The sequence below is a fragment of the Ptychodera flava genome (genome assembly GCF_041260155.1).
Source record: "Ptychodera flava strain L36383 chromosome 23 unlocalized genomic scaffold, AS_Pfla_20210202 Scaffold_23__1_contigs__length_28996876_pilon, whole genome shotgun sequence".
In the NCBI taxonomy this organism is placed as follows: Eukaryota; Metazoa; Hemichordata; class Enteropneusta; family Ptychoderidae; genus Ptychodera; species Ptychodera flava.
The window spans coordinates 19,556,941-19,572,920 of NW_027248277.1; the positions used below are offsets into that span (position 1 = coordinate 19,556,941).

The 15,980-nt window shown below is 34.9% G+C and overlaps 1 protein-coding gene across 1 annotated transcript in view; it reads left to right on the forward strand.

Moving 5' to 3' along the window:
- Positions 1 to 2,206, forward strand: part of LOC139123811 (uncharacterized) — a 133,457-nt gene extending 131,251 nt beyond the window's left edge. The window contains exon 10 of the mRNA XM_070689963.1: positions 345 to 2,206. Coding sequence (XP_070546064.1) covers positions 345 to 2,206 — 1,862 coding nt within the window. The remainder of the gene's footprint in view (positions 1 to 344) is intronic.
- Positions 2,207 to 15,980: the final 13,774 nt, after the last annotated feature.

Genomic DNA, 15,980 nt, shown 5'->3' on the forward strand with positions numbered 1-15,980 from the left:
TGAATATTCAAAAATCGTTGCCTGAAATTATTGGCGTGATAAGTTTGGCGTTATTTACACACCTAAAGAATTAGATTTCAGTGGGTGCGGTATAACTGAAGACAGTGCCATTGTACTTGCTGACGGGTTTGATTATTTGTCAGTATTGGAACATGTAAATCTTAGTTCAAATAACATTGGCGATATTGGTGTGAATTACATTGCAATTAAATTGGAAAATTTGAAAAACTTCAGATCTGCAGATTTCAGCCAAACAAATATTAGTTTGAGAGGAATGATAGTTTTGCATAGAACTATTTCAGTGATTAAACATGAAAATATTAACGTTGCTTATAATTTGACAGAATTGGTTTACGTCTTACCTTACATTGAACACAAACTGAATAATTATCCATTAGATGTTGATCTGCAAGCAAAGAGAGTCACGCTTGACAATTTGACATTTATTAAGGAATTAGATAAAGCTGGTGTGGGAGTCAGCATAAGCAAGAATTGGGATAAGACAGAATTCGAACACTTTTGCAAAGGCCTAAGTATTCTGTACATGGTGAGGTATGTTGACCTGAGTCATGGAAACATCACAGAAGTTGGTGCTGACGATTTTAGAAAAGCAATGGAGTGGCTACCCGAGCTGCCACATCTATCTCTGACACATAACAACATAGGGGATGAAACTGCGAGAAGCGTAGCCACAGGAATTCCTAAACTGACCAATCTGAGCAGCTTGGATCTCAGTAATAACAATATACAGGAATTTGGAGCAATGAAGGTCGTCAGAGGAATTAGAAAGTTAAATAACTTGAGAAACTTGGATCTTAGTCATAATAACATCCAAGCTTTTGATGTACTGATTGTCGATGAGGGAATTGAGAATGTTTATGCCCTAGAAGATCTTGATCTCAGTAATAATAGCATTGGAAATGAAGGTGCTGAAAGTTTGAGTAAGGTAATGGAATGGTTCCCTCAGCTGAAGTATCTGTATCTCAGACATAACAACATTGGAGATGATGGTGCATGCAGTATAGGCAGAGGAGTTATTAAACTGACCAATCTTAGTTACTTAGATCTTAGTAATAACAAAATACAGAATTTTGGAGCAACAAACGTGGTTAGGGTAATTAGGAAGTTAAATAACTTGAGAAATTTGGATCTGAGTCATAATAACATCCAACGTTTTGATGCACAGATTGTCAGTGAGGGGATTGTGAATGTTTGTAAACTAGAAGATCTTGATCTCAGTAGCAATTGCATCGGAAATGAAGGTGTAGAAAGTTTGTGTACGGTAATAGAATGGTTCCCTCAGTTAATGTATGTCTCTCTCAGCCATAACAATATCGGAGATGATGGTGCCAAGAGATTGAGTATGGGAATCGCAAAACTTACTCAGCTTGAGTATCTAGGCCTGAGTCATAATAACATAGGTGATTTTGGTGCAGTGGAAGTCATCAGACAGGTTATAAAATCAATGAGACTGGAACATTTTGATCTCAGTCACAACAAGATTGGAGATTCGTTTGCAGAAATATTAGGAAAAATGATCAACTCCATGGATAAATCTGTCAACCGGGATCATGAGCATGATTATGACAAAGTTCTGCAATTACAATATCTTGACCTCCAGAACAACTGCATCACAGACACTGGTGCACACTTCTTGATTTCTACAATAGCAACTGTTGATGTGGATCTTTGTGTTGATTTTGGTCAGAGTGAAATTGGTAAATTTCCCCAATATTTGGGTAAGAAACCTACCAGTATATCTGATACATCTATGATAGATGAGTCATCCATTGGGCCAAAACATTCTTCTAAGACTGAAGCCAGCCAGTCTGATTCGGGATTAGGTAGATCGACTTTCCCAGCTTCTACAGGTTCCACTGATTGGAAAGAGATGCCATTCATAAAGCATGATATTGATTCAACTAGTGCTACAAGTGGCAAGGGTGTTTCTCGCATTTCTGCTGTGACAGATAGTCCAGCGACTGGGCAAAAACATTCTTCTAAGACATTAGCTGGCCACTCAGATTCAGCGTTAGGTCTTTCCAGTTTTCCAGCCTCTGCAGATTCCATTGGTGGGAAAGAGGTGTCATCCAAGGAGCTTGATATTGATTCATCCAGTGCAACCAGTGGCATGGGTATTTCTCACAGTTCTGCAAAGTCAAAGGAAGGTCTGGACCTTGAAAGTGATGTGCAGCTTGATGTATAGACTAAACTGTCCACGGTGTTCTATCGTGCCTATGTAATGAGAAATAACTTTTATGTTATCATAAAGTTATGCAGCATAATTAAAGCTTGCATTTAACTCCATCAGAAGCTATGTGAACACAATAAAGAATGTGAATATGCTGGTGAACATTTTCGAAGCTAAATAGGAGATATTGTGAGTTGAAAATGAGAGAGTGGGAAAGAAGTAATGTACAAGGGATCAGGTAAAAAAATAATGCTACCTCATCAATCTTCCAGACACCCCTCCCAGGATATCTAATGGTCCACCCCTAAAGACTTACAGAATATATATTTCACTCACCACTTCCTACTTGTGTATTTGGAGTAGACATTGGTCTGCTGATGAGCTGTCACAGCATCATTAAGAGTTTAAATCAAGTGGTGAAGAAAATTGAAAATTTTGAGCAAATTATGTACATTACATCATTTGAGAAATCATTATTCCCAATTTTTTGCTCACGTGTTCGCACACGTGAGCATATGTCATAGCGGTGTCTGTCTGTCTGTCTGTCTGTCTGTCTGTCCGTCTGTCTGTCTGTGTGTGTGTCTGTCTGTCTGTCTGTTGGTCCATTTCTCAAAAACGGCTGAACGTATTTCAGTCAAATTGGTAGACATCTTCAGAATTCAAATGGCTAGAACTGAAAAGGTTTTGTGGCGTGGCTTGCATATTAATGAAGTTATCACAGTTTTAATTTTTCTGATACATGGTAGTCTATGGGAAGCCGGTATCTGTGGTTTGAGGGCGCTATCCCCACGTTACACTCTGGCTAGACGATGCTGAAATTAGACTCGGTTTCGGATTCGGTTTCGGATTCGGTTTCGGATTCTAGAGACTGAAAGAAATTTTATATTTTCAGCCAATGTTACACTGTGGAATACTGGATTTTCCTTACTTTCCCTGGACCCTTTTTTCAGCTAAAATAATATCTAATCACACTAAACAAAGTGAAAATCAGTATATAGGGATAACTTAGCAATACAAATTTTTTGACAAAATGTCACGTGACCTCGGTGACCTTTGACCTCAAATATACATATTTGTCCATAACTCAGTAACCACAAGTGCTACAGCCTTCATGTATGGTATGATGGGACAGCTTATGAAGCCACATATTGTACCTCATTAATTATGCACATATCTCATTCTGAGCGAGCCAATAGAGCTAGAGGTCTGATTTTTGGTATATAGGGATAACTTAGCAATACAATTTTTTTGACAAAATGTCACGTGACCTCGGTGACCTTTGACCTCAATATACATATTTGTCCATAACTCAGTAACCACAAGTGCTACAGCCTTCATGTATGGTATGATGAAACACCTTATGACGCCACATATTGTACCTCATTAATTATGCACATATCAAATTTTGAGCGAGCCAATAGAGCTAGAGGTCTGATTTTTGGTATATAGGGATAACTTAGCAATACAATTTTTTTGACAACATGTCACGTGACCTCGGTGACCTTTGACCTCCAATATACATATTTTTCCATAACTCGGTAACCACAAGTGCTACACCCTTCATGTTTGGTATGATGGGACACGTTATGACGCCACATACTGTACCTCAATAATTATGCGCATATCTCATTCTGAGCGAGCCAATAGAGCTGGATGTCTGATTTTTGGTATATAGGGATAACTATAGGAGAGAAATTTTTTGACCAATGTCATGTGACCTCTATGACCTTTTACCTAAAATATATGTTTATGTCAATAAATAAGTAACCACAAGTGCTATGTCCTTTGTATTTAGTAGGATGGGAGACCTTATGACAACACACGCTTTACCTCATTAATTATGTACACATCTAATTCTGGGCAAGCGAATAGAGCTAGAGATCTGATTTTTTGGCATATAGGGATTAATTAGGAATATAATTTTTTTTTTGAAAATGTCATGTGACCTTGATGACCTTTGACCTTGATTATACATATATATGCATATTTCAGTAACCACAAGTTCTATACCCTCCAATTTTGATAGGATATTAGACCTTAAGATGTCACATCTTGTACCTCATTTATAATGCGCATATGTATTTCTTGGCTGGCCAATACTGCTAGAGGTCTGATCTTTTTTCCCGATTTAGAACCGTAACTTAGACATGCCTCATGTGTTTCAAATTGGGAACAACGACATAGACCTATGTGCCCATAGATCTCAACATATACACTCCAATGATACTTCTTAATGACCACATTTTCCTGCCCCATCAAGACTAGTACTCCTATTACAAGTGGGGACTATGTCATTGTAAATGACTTGTTGAGTTAATGGTTGTATCACAGTATTCGATATATCTAATTCTGTATTTTTTCCATTTTATATTCTGAATAATTACATTAAACATATTTCACTGTCTCCAGTACATTTCATTTAAGTATTTTCACTTCATGCACTTTATCCCTTTCACATATGTTCAAATATCTGACCAGAGAACAAACACTAAATAGTCCAGGATGGGAGCTACAGTGTCATTGACGCTATTTTTACTTCAGCCAATTCCTAATTTGCATATTAAATGAATTTTCATACTTAGGGATATTCATCTGAATTGACTTGATCAAAATTGATGTAACTTGCTATGTACATTTCAGACACTGTAATACAATATTATTGAAAGTCATTAATCATTTTCTCTTCAGCAAATTCCTAATTGCATGTTTAATGAACTTTCCTAATTAGAGATATATATCTGAATTGACTTGACCAAAGTTGACAAAACTTGCTACATATATTGCAGATACCATGATACAACATTATTGACAATCATTAAGCATTTTTACTTAAGTCAATTCCTAATTTACATATTTAATGAACTTTGCTTATTAGGGATATATACTGGGATTTACTTGATCAAAGTTGGCAAAACATGACAACATTGATGATTATACCTGGTTAAAACAATATCGAAAGTCATTTCACATTTTCATGTCAGCTAATTTACAATTTGCATATCTAATGAGCTTTCACAGCTCGGCATATATGGCTTGAAGGACTTGGCCAACGGTAATTACACTTGCTATATAAATGACAGCAGTCAAAGAACTTTAATATTTTATTTCAGCTAATTACATATTTGTATACTTCATGACCTTTGAGAATTAATCAGGGGTGATTATTGTTCATTATGTTGATCATAATACTTTCAATGAAGTTGCAAACATGTGGCAAAGGTTCAAATTTACACATAACTGTATGAAACACGTGAGCATTTTCAGTTCATATCTGGTTTTGTTATGGGTTTCTCAGAAGGAAGGATAACATAATTAGGGAGAAGTGAATAAACAATTGTTGGAAATGTTATTCATCAAAGTAACATGGATCTGTGTGGAGGAACATGACTGTATTTGTGTTGTTATTGGAAAAGTTGGCCTGCTAAAATTGGCCAAAAGTTATTCAGACACAAATATCTAGAAACATCTTATGCCCAATTATATTACTTTTTGATTTTTTGTCATTTCAAGTTAGAAAAATGGTATCAAGTCAAGTTTACAAGTTTGATAAGACAAATAAAAATTTGACAGAAATAAAAATATTAGAAATAAAGATATCTTTACAGATAGAAACTTACCATGTGAATAGTACATACCATCTTTATATCGTGTCAGCCAGACCTCTCTTGCTATTGTTGGTCTAAATCATTTTCAATAGAACAGAATTCTTGGCATTGAACAGGCAAACAGTTTTCCTGGATATACTTTGATAGTAGGTTTAAATCTCTTCACTCGTCAGTTGCTCTAGGGACATAATTCTGAAAGCCAGACAGTCAGACATAGTAACACAATGACTAAGTCTGGTCTTTCTGCTTTCAAATTGCCTTTCTTACTCCTTTCAAACTTAATTTTGCTCATCTTCTTTTGAGACTGACACAGTCTGCTCTTTTGTCAGTATCGGGACTTACAATTTTTATGGCAAGTTTGAAATAAAGCACATTTTAGTAACCCTTTCACCACCATGTTTTAGCCCAAACCCACTGTTATCATTCATGGTTATGAACTTGTTTACAACAAGATAAAGAAAAAAAGGCTACTGCTATAATTGGTAGTGAATTAATAGATTGCATAAGAGAGGATGTCCAACAATTTGATGTAGCCAAAACAGTCATGTTGGCTAATGTCGGTTTACCTTTGAGTATTCTTTTGCCATGTTAAAAGGTCAAAAGCAAATCATTATGGCAGTTGAGTTGCAGAATACAGCGAAAACTGCAGTGTCCAGTCTGACAATTTTAGCAAAAAACTGATACTAGTGTTGTTAAAGGGAGACACTTTAGTCAGTCTAAGTGTAGGCCAATGAAAGTCCACTTCTACCAATTCATGTACACGGAGTTATTAGTTTTAAAGCATAAGAACCATTCACCACATACGATAACTTTCTGTCACCATCAGAATTGAAACCAGACTGTTAGCTACAGATTATACTGAAAATACTGCAAATTAGGGTGGAAAAGAATACAGTTTTCAATGAACTGCTCATTACAAAGTCAGATTTTAGAACTTGCAGGAAAGTAAAAATCCAGAGCATATACACATACAAATAAGTTTAATTAGTGATTGGATTTTTTTATTACGTCTTCTAAGATTGATGGCTACATACTATAAAGTAACATCACATGTGTCAAAGCTATTTTGGAGTCTGAGTGCATCTATTAACTGTATTTTGAATGCTTTTTGTGTTTGTATATACTATGTAGATATACTAGTAGTGTATCTGTAGGAATGCTGTAGATTGTATTGGTAAGGTACAGTGTACCAGCTTGTGTATGGTAGGGAAGAGAGATGAGAAAATGCTCTTTAGAACAGTATTTATACATCATGTGGATGATAGGGTAATTCTTCTCTCAGTATTAAAACTACTGATGTGATTTGCCAATCTTCCAAAATAAGTAACACCAACATTCAATGATTTAGATTTTGAGCAGGGTAAATTCCAGTCTCAGTTTTGATACCTGAATATTTTAGTCCCCATGGACACCGTCTGGGGGGACTTAAAGGTTTGTCATGTCCATGCGTGCGTCCATGTGTCCGTCCGTCAGTTCACGCAGATATCTCAGAGATGCCTGGAGCGATTTCATTCAAACTTGGTACCAGGATTACTTCATATGCCATACGTATGCACATTGATACGTTTTGTGATACGATCCAATATGGCAGCAGGCGGCCATTTTATTACGATTTTTTCATGTACAGAGCCATAACTCAGACATGTTTCAACCGATTTTATTCAAAGTTGGTACAAGGACATTGACCAATGTCATAGATATGCACGTTAATTGTTTTGTGATACAATCCAATATGGCTTCCGTGCGGCCATTTTGTTAAGATCTTTAATATACAGAGCCATAACTCAGGCATACATCTCGACCGGTTTTATTCAAAGTTGGTACAAGGATATTGACCTATGTCATACATATGCGCGTCGATTTGTTTTGTGATACAATCCAATATGGCCGCCAGGCATCCATTTTATTACAATTTTTTCATGTACAGAGCCATAACTCAGACATGTTTCAACCTATTTTGTTCAAAGTTGGTACAGTGTCATAGACATGCACGTCAATTTGTTTTGTGATACAATCCAACATGGCTGCCGTGCGGCCATTTTATTACGACTTTTCCATGTACAGAGCCATAACTCAAGCATATATCTCAACCGATTTTATTCAAAGTTGGTACAAGGAGATTGACTAATGTCATACATATGCATGTCAATTTTTTTCATGTACGGAGCAATAACTCAGGCATATTTCAACCGATTTTATTCAAAGTTGGTACAAGGACATTAACCTATGTCATACATATGTACGTCAATTTGTTTCATGATATGATCCAATATGGCTGCATGGCAGCCATTTTGTTACAATTTTTTCATGTCCTTAGCCAAAACTCAGGCACGTCTCAACCGATTTTATTCACCGATTTTATTCAAACTTAGTACAAGGACATTGACCTATGTCATACATATGCACATTATTTGTTTTGTGATACGATCCAATATGGCTGCCATGTGGCCATTTTTTTACTATTTTTCATGTCCGGAACTATAACTCAGACATTAAGCAAATTTATTCGAAGTTGGTACAAGGAAATTGACTTATGTTATACACATGTACCGTACGCCGATTTGTTTCACGATATGGTCCAATATGGCCACGTGCACATGGTGGCAATTTTGTTTTGTGTTTTTTTCAAGTCGAGAGCCATAACTCTGGCAAGTCTCAACTGATTTTATTCAACGTTGGTACATGGACATTGACTTATGTCATACATACCGGTATACATGTTGATTTTTTAAAGAGTAAGATTAAATATCACTGCGTAGCGGCGATTTTGTTACGATTTTCTCATGTACAGAGCCATAACTCAGACATATTTCCACCAGTATCATTCAAAGTTGGTACAAGAACATTGACCTATTTCATACATATGCTCGTCAATTTGTTTCACGTCATGTAGCAGTATCATGTCAATTATTGAAGTTTTGTAATTAGGCTGATATGTCAAGAAATACTGCATCAAATTTCATGAAACTTTGTACAAATGTTAAGCTCACATTGCTTTAACAGTGAAAAAGACATTTATCAGTGTCATTTTAATTAATTTGTAATTGCATATGTAATGAACTTTCCTAATTAGAGTGATATATCCACAAATACAGCGTCAAATTTGATGAAACGTTAAAGTTACTTTGTCACATTGTGTTTTTATCAACATAATATATATTTCCAATATATGTCATATATTGACAATAGCCATGCCACTGAACACTTTTGTAGTTTCCATTGTAACCAATGTATATTTCCATTTGGCACATAGGTTTGACAATAAATCTAAAATCATCCATTCAGTTGCCTCTAGTCTTTCAATATATATGTTTACAGAATTGTTAAATTTTAGTAGACAGTTAAAGATTTTGTGACATTGTTAATCTGGTCACATGATAGAGGTTTAAAATGGAGTATTCATTTTATAGTGTATTATTATTCACTAGCATGTTATATTATTTACTTCTAGTTGATATGTGAAACCTACGGTCGATTCAGGTTCAGATTTGATGATATTTTTTTGCATTCATTCTTTATCTACACGTACATTGTTTTTCCTGTGCAATACAGATATAAATTATGTGATTTTTCTGTTTCCATAATGGCTTGTAGTTTGTCTACATAATTTATTCAACTACATGTGCAAGTATAATTTAACTTGTACACATCCAGACAATGCAATAATACCAAATCTTTGTCTCTTTTTGATGATGGTAAATTAGATGTCGATTCACAGGGTTTAAATATTGCAAGGCATTTGCATAAGTGACAATATGTGAAAGGTTTGATGACATCAAGATAACTATTATAGAGGACAAAAAATGCTTAGAGAGAGTCAGTAACTGGTATTGTATGAAATCTTTAGAGATTGAAGGTCAATACTTTGAGCTTGGAACATTTCTATCTCTTGGGATATTAAGTCTGACTATTTCTTTTATGCGGTATTTTTTCTGTAGTGTGGCTATATTTGTAAATATACAATGTACCTATTGCACACAGTACCCAGTATAATGTATTTACGATAACTTTGTTGCTATTGGAAACAATTGATCGACAGTTTATTTGGCAACATGGGTAACAAATGTTTGCTTGACTTTTGCCTCTCCAGAGTGCCAAATATACATACTTATTACCACAGACACTGGCATCTTTATATTATGTTGAACATAGTGTCATGTCATTATTTTAATATCAGAACAGAATTTAATTTGCTGGCTTACCATTAAGAGGAAGTACCTAACATGATCAATCATTTAGAAATTTGTGAATAGTTTGGCAAAACCACCTGGTTAGTTGTTGTCTTTAAGTTATTCCCAGTATATGTCTTTGCAGAATGCGAATATGTGATTTCTTTTGTGACTTCTAGACAAAATGGATTTTTCCTCTTCCGACTTGCTTGATTATGACAAATGGACATTGCCACTATGTGAGGGAAAGTTGCTTTCCTTATCTGTATGAAAGACACCTGCCAACTAACATTTTGTTACAAATGATTTCATTAGCTCAAAACTTTATGTAACAGTATTTGTTCATCCATGCATAGTGGAAATGGTATGCTTGAATTATTGAACTTGATTTCTTTTGATACAGACTGTAAAATGTTTGACTGAGTGTTTAATCTTGTCATGTATTGACTTTATTTTGTGACTGTTCCTTCAAACTGAAGTTATTTGTATTTTACATCATTGTAATCTCTAAGAAATGTTCTCATTGTCACTAAAGAAGTCTTATGAGAAAAGTATAAGAAAGTAGAAGGCATCTATAAAATAATTATTTTATATCATATATATTGTAATTTCCATTACTTGATACTTATGTACATATTGATTACATTGCTGGGTTTAAATTCACACAGGGACAATGATCAGATTTGAGTCTACTGGGATTATACCACATTATTAGCAAAATTGAAAAAATGAATGTTTGTCTGGTGAAAACTAGATGTATCTTTTTAGTCCAATAAAAATATACTTGTTCAAACTTAACTAATTTGTGTGCGTATAACTATTTCTAATTGCGTGTGCTCATATGTTATCAAGTAGTAGGTGTGTTATGGTATGCAAGTAACTTGTGTGGGCTCCTCTGTCAATGAAATGTATGGTAGTTTGTCAAATAGGTCACATTCTTTGTCAACCAGTCAACATTTTCATCATTTTACCTACTAGCAACTGAATGTAAATGTTATAGGAAGCTGAATATTGTATATGTTTTGAAAATTAGCATAAAATATGCATATTCTTTAGTGTATATCATTTTCCTCCAGCAAACTATTGATCAAATTGTTATGGTACATATACTAAGGTTATTCTTCAATACCACAAGTTCCTTTGTCATATCAGTGTTATTATCATTTGAATCTGGTTATGAGGTCGACACCAAGTGTCCAATAGAACAAATGGCACAATGCTGATAAGACACAAGGAACAGGAGGTGATATTGGTTTGTAAGTGATGTATAATACTGTGAACCATTGTCTAGATTCCTATAAGCAGTAGGCACAAAGTAGAGTTAACTTTGAAGAGCGGCAGATGTCAGAGGCCAGAACTGTTGGTCTGAAGTCAGAGGTATTCCCAGATTCATTCAGAGCTTTCCAATTTCAACCATTGACACTAATTTGGGTATTTTTTAACCAAATTCCTTGAAATTTTCAAGTAATTATCAAGCAAAAAATAAGATTTCACAATGGCATTGAGTAACACAATGAATATATGTGAGAGGGCGTCTTGAACTCTTAATTAGGGTGAAGTGAAGCTTTGATATTAAATTAAGTATGTTAAGTTTAAGTTGAGAGGCAGAGGTCAAAGCCTTCAGACAGCTCTCTGATCTGATAGGTTCTTAAAGGTCAACTCTATACCCAGACCTGGTGGCCATATTGAATCGTATTGTGATAAAGGACAACGAAGTCCCTCTACGTATCCTTTAAAGGTGCCCTTCTCAATACAAGGTTCTCGCTTTAGGTATTGTGTCAACAGCCAGTTAACAGTTTGTCATTCTTTTGTTTTCTATTGAACATTTCATCAAATATATAATATTTAGATTAGATAAATCTGATAATTGAGCGGGGGCTTTAATGGAAAGTAGGGGACATTGAAGGACAAAAAGAAAACTTAATTTATGTAGTGAAAGGTATATTTTGTAAACATAATAAGTCGAATGGCAACATTTTCAGTGCTGGAAAAGATGGAGTATATGCAATCAATTTACGACAGAATAACGTGAAGGACAAGAGGTTATTCTGTAACGAAAAAAAAAACTTTCTTCTACTGCATTCTGTGTAACGTTCTTGCCATATTTTGCAGTAAATACTTTCCTTCACTCAAATTTGTAGTAAAAATGTAATAAAAATGGTTGTGTTCAACCCATAATGTTGTCAATCATCCTATTCTCAAGAGATCACACTTTATTTCAATCAAGTTGATACTAAAAATACTTTTCTCATCATTTTTGTTTTCAGAAATACCGTCTTGCATTTTCTGCACAATTAGCGTGACCCAATTGGACAGCCTTTTACTGAATATCTGGCATGGCGTAAATGACACGAACACCGATATGAGTAGTAAATTATGTTGGGTAAATCATATATGTCATGTACCTTTGCCAGAATCTTATAAAAACAGCAACAAACTTAATTTTAGCCTGTACGTGCAATTTGCTATTTTGTTCTTCCGCCTCGTAGTAGGATTTATGCATCAACTTCATACAGAAGTGTTCATTGTTTAGCCCAAGGCTACAAGAGCTTTAGTTGGTCCGCATCTTGCTGAAAACCATGCCCATAATCCACATGAGTAGAGAAGGCAAATTTCAAACTAAAAGAAAACTCAATACTTGAAATGATATGTTACAATATTTCTGAATTCAAACTCTGCACTAACCCCTTCAACATTACGATCTCTGTATTGCCGAGGAAAAGTAATAAAGTTGGAAATTCCATATTTGTATGTATCATTTACCCACTTTTAAGTCAAACTCGTCCAACCTTTAAACGGATTGTCCATAGTAGTTTCGTATTTAATCTGAGACAAATACGATAATGATAGAAATGATGTAATATATCAAATTATTCAATTATTGGGGAGAGAACAAGTTACTACATTTCATCAAAATTTCAAAATTCCAGTAAATTGCCGAGATCGTTATTTACAGATGTTACTATAATGACAGTTTGTTTCGACAGAAATAAGAAAGTTTCAGTCGGTCCAGCTAAAAAATAGAGACTGCTCTGCTACCTTGTTGAATGTTCAATAACAAGCGTACTTTCAAACGTTTCCTGGCATGGTTGTGTGAAAGAAAAGAGCATGAGGTAAAACATAACAAAGCGTTTTGTCGAATGATTTAGTGTATTATCGGAAAGATGCGGACCAAATTAAAACAAAAATAGTGGATTTGGTAAAACGCAAAACGAGATGTCAAATGCTGATTTGGTTACGAACTGTATTTAAAAATATACATGTAGGATAAAAAGAAAGATTCTTGAATCGATATGAAGTCATAGACATGAAGTAGAGGAGTTAAGATTTATCAGCATATGATATTATTTATACATGGCTTTTATTCCATTTGTTTGATTGTGCAATTTCACACGCATTTTTTTAATAATTTACATAATGGAAGAAATATATTTTGCATCTAGAAACTATTCTGATAACAAACAGTACGTACTTACATGTCAGAAAAGCATTGTTGTAATACTTTCTGCCGTACTTGTGTCGGTCATGACAATAATGCACTTTTGAATTTGATAGAGTCATGATAAGGGACGGACAATTAGATACTTGGAGATTGATGATCGCGAGAATGTTTTTCATCGTTTTCACGGACACTGTTATTTTCACACCTGCGGATAACTTTCGAGTGAGTGTTTCTCCAAAAAGGCATCGTGGCTGCAAAATGTTCAGACTATTCGAGGCTGTAGATTTTTATATTATGGACTACCTCTTGGACGACTTCTGTTTGGCGTGTTTAGTACAGTCGACACTTGCAATAGACGATTTTCCGCTGATTGCGAGATCTCGCGAGACTTTAATACATGCCCGTAGAAACAGGTTTCCAGCTTAGTAATACAAGTCAAACTTTGTATGGAACTAGAAAAAGTGCAGAACTGAGCAAAGGTTGCAACTTCATATATTTTATGCAGTGTTTAACGTAATTAGCGACTTGTCCTGTTTTACGCAGTTTGTCCTGTGTTGCGAGAACGCGTCCACTGCGAACCACATATTCTCGCGATATCTCGGAATGTCACGCGCGGTTCGGAACATGGTCTATTGAGGCCATGTTGGGTATATATACGTACATATATATACGGTTTGCACGGCTATATTAGATAGGTGATAACATTTCAATTTCTACACTGAAACATTTTGTAATTTTCTGCACAATCAGAAAGAGTAATTATGCATAACAGACACCAAGCTCTAACTAAATAATATGACACTACCAAATGAATATTAAAATTAATGTAAAAAAAATCGCTGGACTTTTACAGTATTTTGAAGAAAAATATTGTGAAAATCTCATAAATTTTCAATTATGCTACTCACATCTTGTTTTGAATACATTTTTGTCCAGTGGTTGAAACATCTTATTTCCCATATGTGATTTTGGAGGGAAAATATAGTCTGCAGGTCAAGTGACTTGGTCAAAATCTAAAGTATTATTGCCAACTTTAAAGTTATTTTATCAGAAGTTCCTTGACAATATGTTTAATATTTGTAAAACATAATCCTGAGCTACTCTGAAATGCTAAACGTCTAGATCCATATGCATTGACCTTGACCCATGCGTACTCGAAATACTTGACAAATCCAATATAGTAAAGTGTTTATCTATATGTCTGACCGATCATGATACCAAAATTTCATATTTATGGCGTTAATGCAGAATTTCTTAGACTGTCCTTTCCCAGTCCACCCGTTGTCTCCCTTGTACTGCGAAAAGACCATTGACTAATAAAAGTGGCGTTATTAGGCCAATTCATCTCCACCACAAGCACAAAGTTTATATATCAAGCCTATCATAACCTTCCAGCAATGCTAGCCTGCCGTAAAGTTTTCAGTAAAGGTATTTGTGAAAACATAGTTTTATTTTCGGTCCATTTTCTTACGCTTTCACAGATTTGATATCAAATGATATAATTACTTGATTTACAGATTTCCTTGATAAGTAACAGTCGCTAAGATAGTCAAAATTCTCAATCCCAACAAGTTAAAATTTAAACGAGCCAACTCATCTTAGTACATTGGGTCCTACACGCCACACGGAACTTTACTTGAATATAAGCTACAATTGTTTTGACAATATGTTTAATATTGTTGGAAATAAACTCTAATTTTTCTTGACAATATGTTTAATATTTGTACGAGATTTTATTTCTCGAAAGGCAAACTTTTAATTCTGTACAGGAAACTTTATGCTGGGGTAAACTGTTTTTTAAAACTGTTAACTAAATGAGAGTTTTACTTTTAACAAAATAAACTTTACTTTAATTTGAACAAAACATTTTTTCTCGAAAGTAGTTTACAGAATTAAACATTGTGGGAAAAGTACCTGTTCAATCTCGAGCTGTTAAGACATTTTTGCTGAGCACGAAGTGTGTATTGTAAGTGGATTATATAAGCTTTATGTTCTTAGTGCAGCAAACTTAAATTCTTAAAAGAAAAGTTTTATTTTCCTGGAGTAAAATTAATTTCTCAATGGAAAACTGATTTTCTCAAAGCATCAAATTGAAATACCTTTAATAAAACTTTTTTATGCTTTTTATGTAATGGCACGAAATTAAAATTAATTCCTTTCAGATACATTTTCTACATTTGAGAATGATTGAATTATTTGGCAAAACGTAATTCCGTTGTTTAAAAATACAAGAAAGAAACGTATGAAACTGGCAAACTTGAAGGCGCAACTGAAGTTTCGCGGAGAAATATTTTTATGTGAGGGCGCACTTACCTATTATGCACAGCAAACACAGCAAGTGCCACAGAGTTGAGAGGAGTAAAACATGTTTTTCACGATATGTGCAAAAAGTTATTTTAACTTCGGCGGAAATTCAAGTATACCACCATGCAATACCTGAGTTAACCTCCTAAACCGCCGGGCATTAACGAAGCCAGTGTCTTCAAGACAGCCATACCTGACTTCATCGTTGTAACGGACACGCAAACGGGTCAAAGCTTTGAGCGGCTGCAGTGCTGTAGCTCGAGGTTTCG